Genomic DNA, 18,997 nt, shown 5'->3' on the forward strand with positions numbered 1-18,997 from the left:
CTAATAGACATGTAACGATATTAAAAATCTATTTATATCCGAGCTAAATCATGTTTAAAATCTTGTCACTCCGATATGTAATGATGAAAAATAATGTATTCATGATGAAAATATGTGTTTTTTAGTTCACAGGAAATCCACCCCTAAAATTAAGAATTAAAACATGTAATTGATTGGAGGGTCTTGAAAATAAATATTATTAATAAAAAAATATATACTGATTTTCTTCCGCGATCAAAAGACTTCTATAAAATTCAGGTTGGCCAAATTAGGCGTATATTTTTGTTGCTGTTAATGGTAGGTCTAGATCTGATATTGAAATTCAAAGCAATGCTTTTTGTGCGACATTTTCAATTCAAGGCATGATCGATATCAAAATGATTAAAAAAATTGATGTAGAGCATATTTTGAACATTCCACAGAGAAAAATACAATTGTGGGTAAGAAAACCATTTGTTTAAAAGTTGGTAAAGAACTACGCATGCTAACTTTCGATTCCCGCCTACATTTTAAACCCATATAATTCAATACTAATGGTAATTTGGCCTTAAAATCTTTGTTGAATGCAAAGAACAGTTCAATGGTAATTGACTGATAATTTTAATACCAGTGTTGAATTGTTAATTACCCCCTAATTCCAGCTCTTTAAATAAGGGGGGTAGACGATATTTTCCATTGAAATCGGACTTTAAAGCATCACCACATTTTAAAATATTCTTGGATATGAATAAATGTCCCTTAAATCTTTTCTTATGTTTTACGCATATAAAGTTAAGCATATATTATTAATAAAATACAATGTTTAAATTGTAAACCCATTGAAATTGGTGGAAAAAATTAGCATTTTTGTAGTTTTTTGTCTGTAGACATATGTCCCCCCCCCCCCCCCGGTGAAACACAAAAAGCTTTGGTATGAATTTGTGAAATGACAGTCCATATTACATGTAAAAAGGAATTTTTGTTTCACGGGGGGAGGGGGGGGGGAGATGTTTTAAAAATATTTTCCGTTTTCCGTTGATTTCTATAGTGAAAAACATAAGTTTTACCAAAATTATAGAGTTATCTCTCTTTGTTTTCCCAATGAAGTAATGTTTTATGAAAATTCATATGAATATCTAGATAATTATGAAAAATCATTCAAATCTGTTAACTTTTGAAAATTGACTTGGAGATAGGCGAGAGAACAATACTATCGTTCGCAGTTCTTGACAGAATGTGACTTCTACATGATGACTCAAACAATTTATACTTATTAATGATTTTTAAACAAATTGTATTGCGAGCATAATTGTGATTTATATTTTAAGTATGTCATTTGAAAAAAAAAATTGTTACGGGAAATTTTATTAAATAAAAGCATACATTTTCACTATTAATACTCTTCATCTTTATTGAACCCCCCCCCCCCAAAAAAAAAAAAATACATGTATATCTACTTTCTTATATACCTGATGAAAAATCAAACTTCTGAAAATCTAGCGCATTTCGCATTTATATATATTTTCTATATTTTGGCGGTTTGTTTGCCTAAAGTAAATGAGTATGCCCTAAACATTCCCATAACGTCAACAAATTATTAATCATATTATATAATCATGCAGTATTATTTTAAATCGTTATCAACCATTGAATATTCGTTTTCGTTTTGCGTATTTGAAGTGACGTCATAAATACCAGTGACAACATTATTTGTCCTGTCATAAATTTCACAATGCGATGATGCATTCTCGGGGAGTTTCATTCTTTGGCCTCTTAAAACGTCATATTCACCCAAATCTGTATCAGCATATTCACTGTCTGTAGAGGTAACAGCTTTTGTAGGTTCAGATCCATTATTGTCTCTGTTGATGAGGGGTTGTGAATACTCATTTTCTTTAGAATCTGTCACAGAATACGCTGGTTCTTCTTCAGCATTAATGTGATCCATTGTTTTCATTTTGCTTTCACCCGCCCCAGGTATCGGCTCAGAGTAAAGATCTGTTAACATGTTTACCTCTGTAGTGGAACGTTTATTTCCTTGTTTTTCTTTTCTTTTGATTAATCTACAATGATTCGTTGTAAAAGAAAATAATATTAATATTGTATTTTTAAGTTAATATGTAGAAATTATTGAAAGTTTAAAGAATATATATATATATATTAATATACATATTAATATATGTTTTCATGTTTTACTTCACCTGGTGATGAGACAGACAAATATAACGATCAAAAGAAGTCCAACAATTGAGGATGTAATGATGATTGGTAATTGTAAATCCTCAGCTGAAAAAATTTCATTAATGAGACTATTTTTCCACTATAACGATTGAAATCGGACTAGAATTTTTACTTTAGAATGTACCTATCAATATCACAAATGCAAGCATAAGATGGTCAGTTCCATTTTATATCTTTAACGGAACGTAATGTGGGAAATGGTCACTGACCCACGTATCTTTTTCCTTTTAATCACGATTCAAAAATATTTTAATATCAATTCTCAAACTGTAATTGTAATCAGTAATAATTTAAAAGTTCGTCTGCAAATATACTAGACGGGATTCAAGGGAAACTCAATTAAGGATAAAATGCTTTCATTGATTCTAAATGCGAGAATAAAGGTTGTGATATTGCAGAAATATATATATATATATATATATATATATATATATATATATATATATATATATATATATATATATATATATATATATATATATATATATATATATATATCATGCATATGCGGGATGTGTATTTTTTCTGCAATAATTTCAACCGTTAATCACTTCATTAACAAATAATAAGACATTTATGGTTTATATTCATATCTGAAAAAATTATTCGTGTAAAGTATGTGAAAGTGCGTAAAATATTGTAGCATTGGTGGAAAAGCTCATTTCTTAAGAAATATTTCAAACAGATGGTTTTAACAACGGTTCTAACTAGTTTATTGTTAATGGATGATAATGACAATCGGTTTTCAGGAAATATAAAAAGGAAATATTAAGTGATTGTCAATATTTTGTGAGAACTCTCAATCCGGATCATAAACGACATCATGACCAAAAATCGTATCCTATCGACACAGAGTGCATCGGTTAGTGATTGCTTGCGCTCTCCAGTCTTTTTTTCACTGGAATACGCATGTTCGAATTCATGGTAGGGCATTCTTGGAACAAATGAATTGTACCGTGTCAATTTCATTTTATCAACTCTCGAAAATACAAATAAGTAAAAAAAAAAAGAGATAGTAACTTAGACTCTATTATGCCAAGATTGTATAGATCAGTTATTTCTAAAATTATCATAAAAACTTACCTTCCTAGTGTCGTTCAACTGGCGCTCGGCCGTCTCTGTATATCTCCGACGAAGTGCTTGTTTGAGATTAACGGAGACAACCGAGTGTCTGGTAGGACGACTACAGTACTTCATTCCGGGAGGTTTCTGGCAAGCTCGGAAATGATTTTCCGAGTTGCCAGAAAGGCCCCAGAAGATGCAGTTGCTACAAAATAGTAGGACACACTGGAATATTTCAAACTAGGTGTTCACTGGTTCTACAAGTCTTGTATTCTTCAATTCAAAAATTGTCTCGCGTGGAGCAGCGGTTAGAGCGTTTGCTCTAGAATCACAGAGTAAGAAGTTGATCCTTACGTCCACTATGCGACGTATAGACCGGTCCGTTGAATGAAAACGTGTAAATTGAGGTCCCGTGAAGCAGTAGGTGCTGGCACGAAAAAAGATCCCCCGCTGCTCAAAGGCCGTAAGTAAGTTTATTTGCAGCCTTCCACCGGCAAGTGGGGGCGTTTCAATATGAATGAAAAATTCTCGATGGGACAACCAACCAACCAAACAAACAAACAAATCAAGTCAAAAATTAATTTACAAATAACTAGAGAATACTTGAAGCATAGTGATGTAATTGCGGACGTAAATCCCACTCAAGTTTTCCTTATTTTTCGCGAGTACTTATTATCGCGAAATGGCTCTTTAACGTCAAATCGCGAGAACAAAAATTCGCGAATGGGCTGTTGATCAAGAGATTTTACATGGATTTCAGAACCATAAAAATAAAAGCGAGTAATTTTATTTTGTGAGTGGTGCTTCTCGCGTAATTACGCGATTATTAATTCCTCGCGTATATTTAGGAATCTACAATACCTGGATTGTGATGATCATGTCAGATTGAAATCAAATCGTAGACTCGATCGAAAGAATCCTTTCAGACCGTACATGGTCATATCTGAACGCCGTTGTAACATTGAAAGATAGTGACATCTGAAACTGATCAGTCGCATATCGCATTAAAGCGAAATAAATCGTAGGAATATCGATTAACATCACTTCGTATCAAAACCTAAATTCCAGAAAAGCTCAAATGATTAATGGTGGCGTTCGTACATGTACAGGATCGAAGCAGATTCAAGCAGTTTTCTTCAAGAAAATATTGAGCGCAGACTTTAGCAAACATTTTATTTTTACCAAAGATGTATCTATCCGAGACTAATAACTGACAGAAAAACAATTGCATGTTCAAAGGTGCGTTCTGTTTCCCATAGAAAAAACTTCAGGAAAAATGCACATTTTTGTCTTATTTTGATTGGATTGCAAAAATAGCATAATTTCTGACGTCATTTACAGCCTGTAAGTGCATATAAATGTGAAAAATATACTGGAAATATCTCTAATATAATCTCTTTAACAAATTAAAATAAATGACACAAATCTGAATAACATTCTAAATTGTTGATTTTGGGGGGCAAAAACGACTCTTATCATCCATAGTCGTTTATCTGCTCTTATTTTCAGAGAGTCGTATATTTTTATCTTTAAACAACTTATTTTAATTTTTCAATGTATATTTTTTATTTTAAAAATACGATGTGACTCAAACTACACTGTAAAAAATGTGTTTACAATTCAAACACTTTTCTAAACACTTTGTTGTCACCTCCTTTTTATATGTTTAATTCCTAAACATGTAAATGTCTTAGAAAGTGTTTAGAAGTTAAACACTTGTGTGCTTAGAAATTAAACATATCTAAACACATAAAAACAAGAGTTTAAATTCTAAACACATAACAGCAGAAGTGTTTAAAATCTAAACACATCATAAGTATAATTTGTACCTGCAGAAAAACAAAACACTCTCGTAAATTTAGGCACAAAAAGTATATGTTTTTTTCAATGCGCATAATTGTCAAAATTTTCAAAATATGTAACCAATATTAATTATTTTCCATAAAGCCACTGAACGTTGGGATATGTATTTAATTATACAATACAATGGACACTGTGCAATGTACATGTACTTAATTTACACAAATAATGTAGGAGATAGAACTGAATATGTAATCTTTATTGCCCAAAACATACATCATATAGCATTGAGTAAATATAACAAACATCAAAAGAAGGTTGTGTGGCATGGTAATATAAACACATGTAGTATAAATGTTAAATTGTTAAAATGTAATATACTTTAGTAATATACAGTTTGGCCATAGGTACATTAGACAGAAAATGATTTTGTGACACTTTCACGAATAGATTTGATTAGTCTCAACAATTCAATCAGAATGACACATTATTTATAACTTACACATAGATAACAAACTTTTAATCTTCAAAATTATTAAGAAAAAAATATTAAGCTGACAATTTAATTTCAAAACTTCATTGAATATTTCTAAAAGGCTTTATCAAAGAATTTTTATATTAAAAATACAAAATGTATATTTATATATAAATTTGTTATAATCATTATAATTTTAATCGGCTGCAGAGTTTTCCTCATGTCAATCACAAAAATATCAAATTTTATTTGAACTTTCAGCAAGTCCCAAAGCACCAGATACTAGTATCATAATCTATATCCCATCAATAACTGCCAGAAAGTAATCCATTTCGAATGCACGAGGATAACTGTAAACACTGTCGAATTAACTCAGTAGTCTTCAGCAAATGAAGTTTCAAAGTGTTGATTATGGAACAACAAAATTGCACTTGAAGTTGACACCAGGTACTCTTATACGTGTATTTTGAGTTCGATCTGGACTACAGTGCCTGTAGGAAAGAAAGTCAGATTTTAGAAAAAGTACACTATCACTGATATTTTATATTACTTAGAAAAACAAAATTGTTCAAGTTTTAGTAAAACTATACTGATATGAATATATATGTTTTTAATGACATTTAATATTATTAATAATATTTCCTCTCCTGCAAGTCTATGAACGAATTCAAGATATCCCAAGTCAGCTTTATTTACGTTGCTCATCGTGGTTAATTAATGCACAGAAAAAGAAAACAAACCTTTAATGTATTGCAGTAACAATATGCCCTTTCACGTATTTCACTATTTCGTCATGGTTATCCTTTGAACTGGGTTGTCATAACTCTCGTTGATACATCACCTTAGTTTGTTGTGTTTTCTTTGTTTAGATAGCCGCTCAAATTAACGTTCAAATATATGTGTGTCATTTCCGGGAAGATAACTCTGCACTTTACAGTAAAACGTGTTTAATTTCTAAACGCGTTTAGATATAAAACACGTTAAGACATAAGTGTTTAGTTGTTAAACACAATACTATGTACACGTTTAGATCTAAACATGTAATAGAAGTGTTTATTCCTAAACACAATTTTTACAGTGTACTCATGAAATGTGCAGTATTTTCACGATTAGTAATGGTATTCCTCATGCATAGAAATGCAAAATGCTAATGAAATGAATGAAAGCTTTACACGTGTCTTGTCTTGGTTGCATCTCTGTTTGGAATTCCAACGTTTCTGAAGTTGTACCCCTAGTGTGGGTTTCGTTGAAATCACCTGTCACCATATCACACTCTCTGGGATTCGATTTTTCTGTGTGCAAATAAAAAAAGAGAAAGTAATCATCAACCATGTTAGCCGTGCAAATTTTTATCATAAGTCACTTTTATCCAGCAATCACATGTACTCGGTCAATCAAGTGACCATATCTATAGTAAGGTTATTCCTAGTTTTTGTTACTGATGTAAAATCATTATTGGTCTAAGTTGGCGAGATCATAGAAATGAATCACGAGAAAAATAATTGGCCTTATTAAAACCATTTAAATTATTGGATTTAGCATATAAATTATTACGTTTTTATAACATAAATCAGGGTGCTCATGACCGAAAAATTTGCAGGAAAATGAACCTTATGAGGCTCTTAACATAAGAAATTGGAATCTGGTTTAAAAATTCTTAGTGATACAAGTATAAAAACCATCACCTTACTAGTCTTTTAATGAATATGATAATTAGATATTTCCCTATTCCTTCACAGTTTTTCCAACTCCGATAACTGTAACTGTGTAAACGCATGGCAGGAGTTTTCACACACAGGAAACTTGTAGAAACCATGATTACTGCTTGTACACGCAATGTGGCTTGATAATGTCATGAATTTCACCCAGAAGACGACCGTGGGGATTATTTACCCTTCCTTGCTTAAGGCACATGTGAATTTGATATCAATTTGTATTATGCACCTCTGTGGTCAACTGAGGGTACATGTACATAACTTGTCTGTTCATTTCACAACAATTTATTATCTATTTGAACATACAATTGTTTATTTTATATAATTATGTTTTTTAAGATGCAGTATAGAAATATATTTTATTAATTGCATAAAATAATCATTTCTGATAAAATATAGGTTTTGACATTTAACATTGAGAGGTACCCATCTCTTATCCGTAAAACCTCCTAAACTACTGAATAAAATTTAATGATACTTTCACAGAATCTTTATTACATAGTTCATTGTGCACCTCCAATTTCCTTTTTGATGTTACACTTATTTCGAGTTTCCCATATCAAACATGGACTTTGCCATTATAATCATATGGGAGGTGGGGGTATCATTTTGTGATCTCGGTGCTCACAGTACCTCTAGTTTGTCTTGGATTCATCAAAATTTCTACGCTTTATACAACCATTCCTCACGATAAATTTAAGAGCAGGCTTTTACGACATCATAGACAACTGCTTCCTCAATAAAAATGGAGCTCGCATTTTCATATCTGGTGATTAGTCATCTACAAAATTACTTTGTTAAAAATCATTCTGTTTCTACATACAAGTACTCTAAAGTTGATATATAGAAGATGCTGGAGTTCCAATTGACAATATCTACGTAGTCTATGGAGACAAGGTTTCGAAAAATCTGTCGGCATTTCGATTGGCACTGTGCAGGTTTATTAACCTAGCTATTTTTATATTCATATGAGGAAGAATATATTCAAAAACTTCTTCATGAGAAGACCTGTGGCCTTCTACTAAACAGTTAGATATATCGAAGACGTTTTATATAGAGCTACTTTCATTGATATGTCGACTCGATATATCCTAGTGAAGTTGAAATAAAAGACACTTCGGAGTGTGTCACATTTGTTTCAAATTTGGGCGTCTACTAACTAAAGACGAAAATGACCGAATAATAACTAAACACGATCAATGTTTAAACCGAGGCAAGTTACTGGCAAATAAGTTGAAGTTACAAGGATTTCAACAAACCCATCTAAAGTCAGCAAATTTTACGGTCGTTATAATGTCCCTTTTTGTAAATACAACCTATCTTTGTATCGGACTTTGTCAGACATGTTTCATACCCTTTGTTAGGTCATTGCGTTTATACTAAATTTGACAACGGAGTACTCCGTGTACCTGATCAATACATAACGTTCATGGCAGGTGTGATCGGTTGGAGGAGATGCTTACTTCTTCGATGCAACTGATCCAACCTCTGGGGTTTCCAGGGGTCCGTGTTTTGCCCTGTTCACGATTCGTTTTGTTTACTGAATTTCTGAGAATAACCACTATTCAATATTTTTCCTTATACACGAACTCAACCATCTCGAAAAAACTTGCATCTAGGGAATAAAGTCTAAAAATCTTAGTGAGGACATTGATGACACTATAGTAGTACTGATGTACAATTTTGTAAAACACAGAAACAACATTAATATATTTTGGGGGTGGGTGGGTTGAACTTCCTATCAGTAAAAATTACGCAAACAGAAAAAGGAAACTCAAAAATCTTCTTCCAGAACTTTTCACAAATATTCTTACCTATTTTCATCCCACATAAAAATGGCAGTTTTTCTGAATAATTAGTAGGAGTGTTTATGATTATAGTTCCATTTTTGTTCCTTGCAAGCTTGATGACAGGTTCAAATAAGACAGAAGAACTTTTAAAAACATAAAGACACACTGCACTCCCATTACTGAATTGCGTTGGGTCAGAGAATTGAAAGTTTTCATTGGGAAGAGAACTATTTTGGCTGCGGCATATTTCCAAGGCATCCTCCCAATCTAAGAAACCTTGAGAACTAACACTGGGCTCGTCTGGAAAAAAGAACTATAAACGTATAAAGTATGTATATATATATATAGAGAGAGAGAGAGAGAGAGAGAGAGAGAGAGAGAGATGATCTCATATTTTTACAAATAGAAATGAAAAATACCTACTGTACTGAGTACAAAATGCATCACAGCGTTCATCACAAGCCTTTTCATAGAGTTCAGAAGTAGCAAAGTCTTTGTGAGTAGCCACACATTCCGATTTTGTTTCTTCTGTTAACTGGATTGGATCTACTAAATTGGGTATTAAAGGCATATTTAATGATTTTCAGTGCAAATTCAAAGGATTGTTATATGTACATCTTTTAGTTTAATGCTGACGAGAATGATAAATTGATGAAATAAATAAGGTAATTGTGATTTCTTTTGCTCTTTGTTAAGTAAATTTGGGATTCTATTATTTCTTTACTAACCACAAAATACATGATCTTACTAGATAGTTCATAAAAGCTTTTCAAAATTTGCTAATATAATCAATGACACCACAACAGATTATAAAAGTACCTCTCTGGTGAAGAAAAAGTTCGAGGCCTACTTTTCTTATGTTGACTTATTCATACATTTTATTGCTAAATTATGCGATGCATGAACTGAATACCTCGAGCTATTCATAAATCCCATCAAATTGATCTTTTTAATTTAAAAATCTCAATAGAAATTCAATATTTTTAATGAAATAAACTCACTGTCAACGATGGAAAAGAGAGTTAGAAACATTGTTGTTTTGTCGTGATAAGAATTGTCAGAACCTGCTTCTGTGCAGTAAGCGTCTGAAACCTTTGGGTTGACGTCTTTCAGTTTTCCATCCAGTAGGTAACAAGAGCCATGGGTCTACATATAAAATAGAGAGAAAAAATATGAGTTATTATACTCATCTTAACAAGGTCATATGTTTAAGACATGTATCTAAAAGAAAAGAATGTGTAGTAGTCGATCCAGAAGAATTCAACCTTAAGAACCCTCTATACACTGCACACTAAAGAGTTCTGATTTTGTGGTATTTTTATGCAGAGTAATCCGCCCTTTGATAGAATAAAAGAAATTGAAATGTACAGTGTATTCCTTAATTTGTGATCAAATCAAGCATTCATAACATTTAAAAGGCCAAGATAAATAGATTGATCACATCATTTGCAGGTATTTTGCCAACTTAAGTAAATAACAATGATTTCTGTTCATCAGTACTTCATTGTCTTTGAACATTTTTCCTGGGGGTAAATGTGAGGTACCCTATGTTAAAAATGTTATAGATAAGCTCAATATTTACACCTTTACTCACTATAATTTTCTCAATGTCCGAAAGAAACATTTCCTTTAGTGTATAGAGGGTCCTTAAAATCTTATTCCAGTTTGGACTGCTTAAACCCCAGTCACATTTCCAAAAACGACCAACGGCCGACGTTTTTTTTTAGGCAAAAAATGGATTCTTCGGGCGACAGTCGGCATTTCACTGGGCATTGTCTTGCCCGATTTTTACCTCTTTTTTTGTCGGCCGACTAACTTTGTGTCCGTCGGGCCAAATTATAATTTTTTCTTCAATTGAAGCTGTCGTTGAATAGTCTGTCGACCAACCTTCGATCATCGTCCGACCATCGGCAGGCAGTTTATTAAGTAGGTCTTTGGTCGGTCGACATTTAGGAATTGGGTTTTCGTAAATGTCGGCCGATGGTGAAAATCAAAATGCGGCTCAGCGAACGATGATCGGGCGACGGTTAGCCGACTTATGAATTTTTAACTTTTAAAGGCATCAGTGTTCCTAGGTATTAATGTGACTACTCTGCGTAGCCCGATACTAGTGTCGGTCGATTATGGGGGGTTTTTCAGCCGACGATACGAGAAAAATTTGGTCGCCTGACCATAGGCTTAAATGTGACTTAGGTTTTACAGAATGCATTTTTTTCCACTAACAGATAATTTGAAATGCAAGGTTGAGAACTGTTCTTATTATCTTGAAGAAAGATTTAGTTTTAAAATTCACGTATCATATGCACAGTTTTTTATTCACGGAATTTGATATTGATTATCGTATTTTAGCATTTTAGTTAAATAAATTTAAGATATTTCAGACTGAAAACTTGTTTTGAAAGTTTAATATATGAATAGACATTTTATGCAGGCATAACTTTTGAATATTTTATTCATTGCATACATGTCGGAAGTTCACAACTGAACTTTGGAGCAAACACAAACTTTGATATTGAAAGCTATCATATTTCATCCGGAACTAAACATCCCCCTTTCCCATGGCAACGATGTCCATTTTGAGTATTGCATGTACAAATACACCAGATGATTATTATGAGTTTGAAGTTTCATTAAGATTGTCTAAACAGTCTGCGAGTACTCCGAACTCCTGCAGAGAAAATAAGGTGGAACAAAAACAATATAATATCTCCTCAGACTTTGTTCTGGTTAAAATAACGTAATGTTTTACATATTTAGAGCCTTTCAGTCTTTCTGAAAATATTTTTCGTTCATATTCATGTCTTCAATATTTCACTATAAATAACTGCACTTCAAACAAGTTTTTAAGTCAAATACGCAGGTGAAAATGTACAATGTGATGTAAATGTCGTATTTATATTGCTCAATACCAATATTTTCTTCTTAGGGATTCAGCATGGCCAAAGATCTAGTTACTATGTAATTCATGAATCAATCATCCTGAAATGTACATACCATAGCCATATCTGCGTAAGGAAATTTATCATTTAGTGGAAATAATTTTTTCATGAATCGTTGTTATAAAAACTATACACTTTCAACATGATATCAAGTTTTGAGCCCTCCAATAATAGAACCATCGGATACACTAACATATGCCATTGACAAATTAAAGGAATAATAATCAAGAACAGTGGCTACCGCAGAATGGCATATATAGTTGTAGAGGTTTCAAGAAATGGCCTGAAGATTACACAAAAAAAAAACATTAAGAACAATATACGACAGAAAAACAAACAGAAACAACCCTAGAGGAAGACGTGATTATAGAACAACAAATCAATACTTTAGCCGCCAACCCCACCCATCATTCGTATCCAGATCCATTGTAGTTTGATTTAGGCACCAAGTTTGTAGCTCTCCCAGGGTAAAAATATGACGGGAAGAGTTCAATGAGAAAGGTGAAGATAACAAACAGTGAACAATCTCCAAAAAATCTACAAACAATACAAATCTGTGAACAGGGAATAAATCAAGGACTCCGGAAATTTTAGAGGTGGGATCAGGTGCCTAGGAGGAGTAAGCATCCTCTGTTGACCCGTTACACCCGCCATAAGCCCTATGTATTGATTAGGTAGACGGAACATTCCGTAGTCAAAGGAGATGGGCGAACATAGCGTGCAGAAAGCCTATAGCTTCAGAAATATAAAAATAATGTTCAGTTTGTGAATTTAATATTTAGAGTAAAGTTCTCATTATTGAAATTTATGAAATTGTGATAAACAAAACTTTTCTGAGGAAAATTTTCTCGGCAAAATGTGTTCTTTTATTAAAAAAATTAATGTGGTATTCATGGGGTTCGAATCCTAGCAATAAAAATCCTGAATATAATTTTCTTTCGAGACTAGCACGCTAACCACTAGACTACACAAGTCCTGTCGAACAGTGGCATTTAAATCATGTTTGTGATATGACCCTTGACTTAATGGACTTCAAGTATTTCTCGAAAAGAAGCGAATGTTATGTCATAAAAGTATATTTTTAAGGTATAGTGGGTCATTGCTCCATATTTTTGGTAACCAAAAAATGTATATTTTTATGAAAACTTTGAGGATTAACTTTCAAAAAGGTGGAGCGAAGACCCAGTCATATCGAAAAATAGTGCTATAGTATGCAAAAATGACTCTTTTTGCCCGCTTTGGTGTGTGTCTAATATTTCACAGGCATATAACTTCAATCTTTGAGGTATTTTTGCAAATTGTAGAGATTTTACATAAAGTATATTTTAATGTTAGACGAAATATCAAGGAAAATTTTGATATAATTGAAATTTAATTTTTCATCTTCATGTTTGTCACACTATAGGCTTATCGCTCGTCATGTTTACCCATCTCCTTTAGTATAAAAACAAAGGCTTAGAACAATTGGTGTATGCCAGTCAAAATAGGACCCAATGAGAGGATACATTTGCTAACAAGGTCATTTGCTAACAAATGCTGGCTCTAAGCGAGGTTGTTGAAATCCCTGTAACATTAACTTATCTGTCAGAAGTCTGACAGAAAAAAATGATCTTACTCAGAGCATGCTCTTGAATATCGGATAAGCTGAGATACGTAAACATGATATGCAAGTGATAGTCGAAGATAACTAAATAATCATGGAAAGTTTAACGATGAAAAAGCTGAAGTTATCTCCTTTGTCGTTAGTTGGCCCTTATGTCTATAGTCAGTAAAACATTCAATAATTATGCTTCCTATCAGTTTGTCTCTATATAATCAATACCCAACTATTATCGCATAGTGTTTAAAGGATTTATATAGCGTAAGCAAACTATGCCGAAATATTGCACGGCTTCTTTTTCTGCAGAAAATCCCACAGCGCCCACGTTAGTCTGGTTCCCTGTCCCTGTTATGCTTCGTATACTCCGCGACACTAGTGCCTTGGCAAGGATGAGACAGGGAACCAGGCTACGCCCACGCCGGGGATCGTACTCACGACCCCTAGATTGTCAGTCCGACGCGCTACCGATTACGCCACAGACGCCGTTATCTAAATCACTGTATTATAATAAATAAACATTTATTGGTACAGTAAATTGTTTTATATGCAAAATTTTTGTATTACCAATAACTTATGTAATTTATTATTTAATTGTTATCCTTTTGGGTGCCCCTTGCACTTACTACTTGGTTTTTACGGTATTGACCAATCAGATGAGGTTATACATATCACGTGGTTAATTCACTCTAGCCATTTTCAATCGGAGAAGAAGCCACGGAATTTTCCAGCAACCACCTCTTCCCCTCCACCGCCCTTTTGTGTAATACTTGCAATCTACCTCATTTAATTTGTATATTTTTGATTATGAAAAATGTATAGTTTGATGTTTGTTATTATTTGTATGTTTTAACATTTATTTCCTTTTGTGCACAGGCTTTTTTGTGCACCACCTTTTTGCTTCTTAAGTGTTTTTTACCATTTATACTATTGGCTGGGCTATTTTTGTCATGTGATTAGTAAGAATTATGTCATGTGACTAGTCAGCATGTTTAACTAGTCAATTTGTATGTACTATATATTTTGTTTTAAGCCGAGCCAATTAATTGTTATATAAGTCTATGTAATATTTAAATGTAGTTTTAGTCATTTATTAGTTTCAGTAAACGATATTTTCACTCAATGTTTCTTTCTTAATACTATATATAAGAGGTTATGCAAAACAAGCTGCGAATAGCCAGAATTGTCTCCTCTCACTACAGGGAAATTTGTGGATATAAATATAAACTTAGTTTCATTGTTAAACTAAAACAGTCGAAACAATTAACATCAACAAAACATATTTTTGTATCAGGTATCACAAAAGGCTGCTTAATAACTTAAGACAAATTTCAGACTACTTAAGTGCTTCTAACTACATGTACTATATCACTCAAGAAAATACTCACTTTACAGCTGCTGTGTGCTTAGTGAAAGTGAGCAAATATTAAAATAAAACTAGGGGAAATTTGTCAGTTTGATAGCAAGTCGTTTTTTCTACTGTGTGTGAACAGTATTGGTGTTTCTCATATAAATTTTAAAAATTTTCTTTTCTGAAAACTGTAGGAGGTGACATCCCAACAATATCAATTCACCGTATGAATATGTTTTGCATTAAAATGACGACGTTCAACAACTTGTTTTAACTCATAAATTACGAAAATTCAAAACCAAATTAAAAAAAAATGCACATTTGTGATACATATACAATTATTCTTCTAGGCTAAAAAGGAACTTCCTATTTTGAAAACTGTAGGAGGAGTTACTCGGACAAATGCTGTACCCTTTACGCAATACCCCGAGTATTTTGAGAAAAAAAAAACGTTTTACAGCTGGTATTATTCTCAAAAATTATTAAGCACTATGCACGTCTCTGATATATGTATAACTGATCTGCAAAAAAAAACATCTTAAAAACTGTAGGAGATGTTATCCGGACAAATATATTAATGATGCACCCTTTTGACAGCCACTCGCCCGACTTTTCACCATTTCAATAACTGGATTTTTCTATGAAAAAGTGTTTAAAACTAAATCCCACATTCTATTGTCTTAAAATAAAGACCAATCAGGAATTAGCCATTATGAAGAACATAAACAATGAAAATTCTGCTATAACATTTTTTACATCGACTCAGGCAGACTGAGTAGTTCATGTTAACAGAAAGCGTCACCATTGCTGTTTCACATAGCTCAGAAGACAACAACAACAACAAAGCAATGCATTTTTAATGCTTTAACAAAATATAATTAAATTGTTACATGCTTACCAAAATATATACTCTCAAAAGATCTTTTTCAAAGCAAATTACAAAGAACCATTGACAATTCAACATTGTTAGCTAGTGAGGCAGATTATTTTTCAGTCAGTCAAGCAAATATTATTTACAAATTTGACTTTTACCCAAAAAAAATGCTTTCAAGTAGAATGGCTTCTACAAAAGAAGACTTTTCTACTGTTTTTATTCATTCAGCATACATTGCATGTATAATTACCATGTATATCTTTAGCACTTTTCTCTAGGGAATATAAACTCTTTAGCTTGTTCATGGATGCAGCAAATTATTTTTTTTAGCGAAAAACCTACTACATGTATAAAGAAAAAAAAGCTCATACCGTGTTTCCTATGAGTGGAAGCGATTTATTCCAATTCGTTATGTTGATGTTCCTACAATCCATCTCCGTAGAATTAGCTATCATATCCACTGTGATATTGTAGCATCCTGATATAAAATGATAAGATTGTTTTAAAATAAAACAACTGAAATAAAACAAGCAAAAAGAGAGAGGAATATACAAAATATATAAATATACAATACAGAAACAAATTGAATAAAGAAACTCATGAACAAAACGAGACCACGACAAAGTTAGTAAACAAATATTTTTTACAATTAATGCTTTTAAGTGTATGAATATATATTTTTAAAGTACCTATTCTAGAAATCCATGGTTTGCAAACAGCGATACTTTTGTTATTTATTTGAATACTGGGACAAACAGGGAAATACACACTTTCTTTTTCACGCAGTCGTACAGATTTTGCCACAGACTCATTCATTAATACATTATATCCATATTTTCTGCAATTTTCTGTGATTTCTCCCACTGGAACATTTGTGACGTTAATCAGAATATAATTTGATGATGTGTCTTCCTCTCCAGCTAAAAAATAGAAACAAAACGTGTGCATGAGTAGTAATTATCAGATGATATGAAATAAAAATTTGGTACTTTACGTACTAATGAAAATAGAAAAAAATTACTGTTGTCCTAAAGTGAAGAAAAAAAAACTGTCATGTTGAGAGAAAAAATCAACACTTATATGTTGCTTTACTTACATGAAAGATCGACGCTGCTATGTTTAGTCATGTTTTTGTTTAGAGTTACATAACAAGTGTAAATGCCGAGTGACAAGGAAGTAGGATCTGTAAAGAAGCCAATGTATATAAGACAGTATTTAATTACTTCATACACAGAGTGTTGTTTAAATGTAAATATGAAGCTGCCTCAGTATACTTCAAACAAAGTGTAAAGAAAAAAATCATAATTACTTTTAAATCTTTTTTAAAGATATATAATGCATTTTGGATTTAAAAAAATTAGCCATTTTAAGAATATTCATAGAGATTATGAAAAAATGGTAAGTGATGGGAGTCATTTTTGGTTTTCCTTACTTTTGTCAACTAATTTAAAGACTGTCTTGTTTCCTTCGTAGTCTCCATCAGATGTTAACGTAATAAATTCCCACCAGTACTTTGTGTTGTTTCCTTCTGGATTACCAGGTGTACTTTTAGCTGGACTTGTAATACTAAGATTTTTTTGAAGATGCCATTCTACTTCGAAATGCAAAAAATCATTGTCACTGAAGCCACATACTGCACAGTTGATTTGAATTTCATCACGCCAGTTGTGTGGTGGTGTGCAAGTTGTCTGGACTGAAAAGAAATACTGAAAATCTCCTTCATATTTTACTATTACATTGTAATTACAGGAAACGATTAATACTGCATTGTCCAACATTACCTCGGTATATTAATAGTCATCAAAATTAATTTCGGGGTCGATATGAATTAGATTTACAATAATTATTACAATTTTATCAACTACTTATTTATCAACCAGCACCTCTCATTTTAGTTTAAATAGGGGTTATCGAAATGCTTCTGAGGTCCATTCAAAAGACCTATCAAAAATACTTTTGAATTCGATATGAGATGTTATACATTGTACCACCGCGCGGAATTCAATTTTTCGGCACGGTCAGGTGCCGTTATATCACCGACGACATCCAAAATAAGAATTCAATGCTTGAAAAATGAACAAAGAAAGCATTTTATTGTTTAGATAATACGTACGTCGTAGATGTGTTATAAAATAAGTATGAAATTGTATTTTTCATTACCTGAAAATTCGCTATCTGTTGATATTCGGTAAATCCAGAAAACGATGGTTAAGAGAAATAAAAGTTCCTTTTTCATTTTTTATAAAACTGGGATTATGAGTAGCTTTAATCAAAATATGCCCTGTTAGTTGCTTAAGAGTTTTACTTCAAAGAATAAACTTCCCTGTGTGAAACGAAAGGAAACTGGGCCTTAGTCAACGGGATGTCATAACAGTACATACATGTAGTATTCGAATATGAAGTATACAAATTCATGCCCTTCTTGAAATCCTCATAATTCATCTCAATGTCCTGAAAGTTTTATATATACATGTATATATATATATATATATATATATATATATATATATATATATATATATATATATATATATATATATATATATATATATATATATATATATATATATATATATATATATATATATAAAATATTGTTTTGCGTAATTAATTCTCTTGATCGAAACTGATAATCATCTGTAATTACGGAGTGTTTATATTTACACATTACTCCAATAAGGAAGTTAGAATGACTCTGATTACTTTTGTCGAGGGATAGCGAAAAATTTAAGGATACAAACACCAATTTCTATTTTATCTGAATTTGTTGATTATTTCAGTTGCATGGGTCAAACAACATATTGTATGAAATAAAAAAAATAATAAACTGATAGATAAAGATATGTTGCCCAAAGGCAAGAGAAATAGGGTGATCAGGGATCAACAAAATAGTTAGTCAAATACTCAGTAATAAAACATTTCAAGCAGATTTACATGTATATAGTTATTCTCATTAGACACTATCATATCACCATGCACACTATGAACAACACAGGAGTGCTTGAGTACACACAGTAAACCCATCTTATTCGATCCCTCATACACTGCCCTCTTTTAATTGGTCTTCGAAGATTTAATGTACAGAAAAAAGATATTTTTGTATCATATTTATTTATCTATTGTTTACAATTTTACATAAGTATTAAAAACTATAAAAGTATTTTTTGTATTGTA

The 18,997-nt window shown here is 32.2% G+C and overlaps 2 protein-coding genes across 2 annotated transcripts; both read right to left on the reverse strand.

The window, feature by feature from the left end:
* Positions 1-1,585: 1,585 nt before the first annotated feature.
* LOC133194444 (uncharacterized) lies at positions 1,586-6,855 on the reverse strand. The gene is made up of 3 exons (XM_061330430.1): positions 6,730-6,855; positions 2,181-2,265; positions 1,586-2,042 (listed from the first exon to the last, which is right to left on the reverse strand). The coding sequence occupies exons 1-3, from the start codon at positions 6,821-6,823 to the stop codon at positions 1,604-1,606; spliced, it is 618 nt and encodes a 205-aa protein (XP_061186414.1). The 5' UTR covers positions 6,824-6,855; the 3' UTR covers positions 1,586-1,603.
* Positions 6,856-8,045: 1,190 nt separating this feature from the next.
* Positions 8,046-18,059, reverse strand: LOC133181200 (uncharacterized). Its single transcript, XM_061315739.1, has 9 exons — positions 17,984-18,059; positions 17,256-17,516; positions 16,920-17,006; positions 16,513-16,743; positions 16,195-16,301; positions 10,064-10,208; positions 9,486-9,608; positions 9,087-9,362; positions 8,046-8,053 (listed from the first exon to the last, which is right to left on the reverse strand). The coding sequence occupies exons 1-9, from the start codon at positions 18,057-18,059 to the stop codon at positions 8,046-8,048; spliced, it is 1,314 nt and encodes a 437-aa protein (XP_061171723.1).
* Positions 18,060-18,997: the final 938 nt, after the last annotated feature.

Source organism: Saccostrea echinata, unplaced genomic scaffold (genome assembly GCF_033153115.1).
Source record: "Saccostrea echinata isolate AGI-Se365-2 ecotype Australia unplaced genomic scaffold, CSIRO_AGI_Sech_v1 ptg000001l, whole genome shotgun sequence".
Taxonomy (NCBI): Eukaryota; Metazoa; Mollusca; class Bivalvia; order Ostreida; family Ostreidae; genus Saccostrea; species Saccostrea echinata.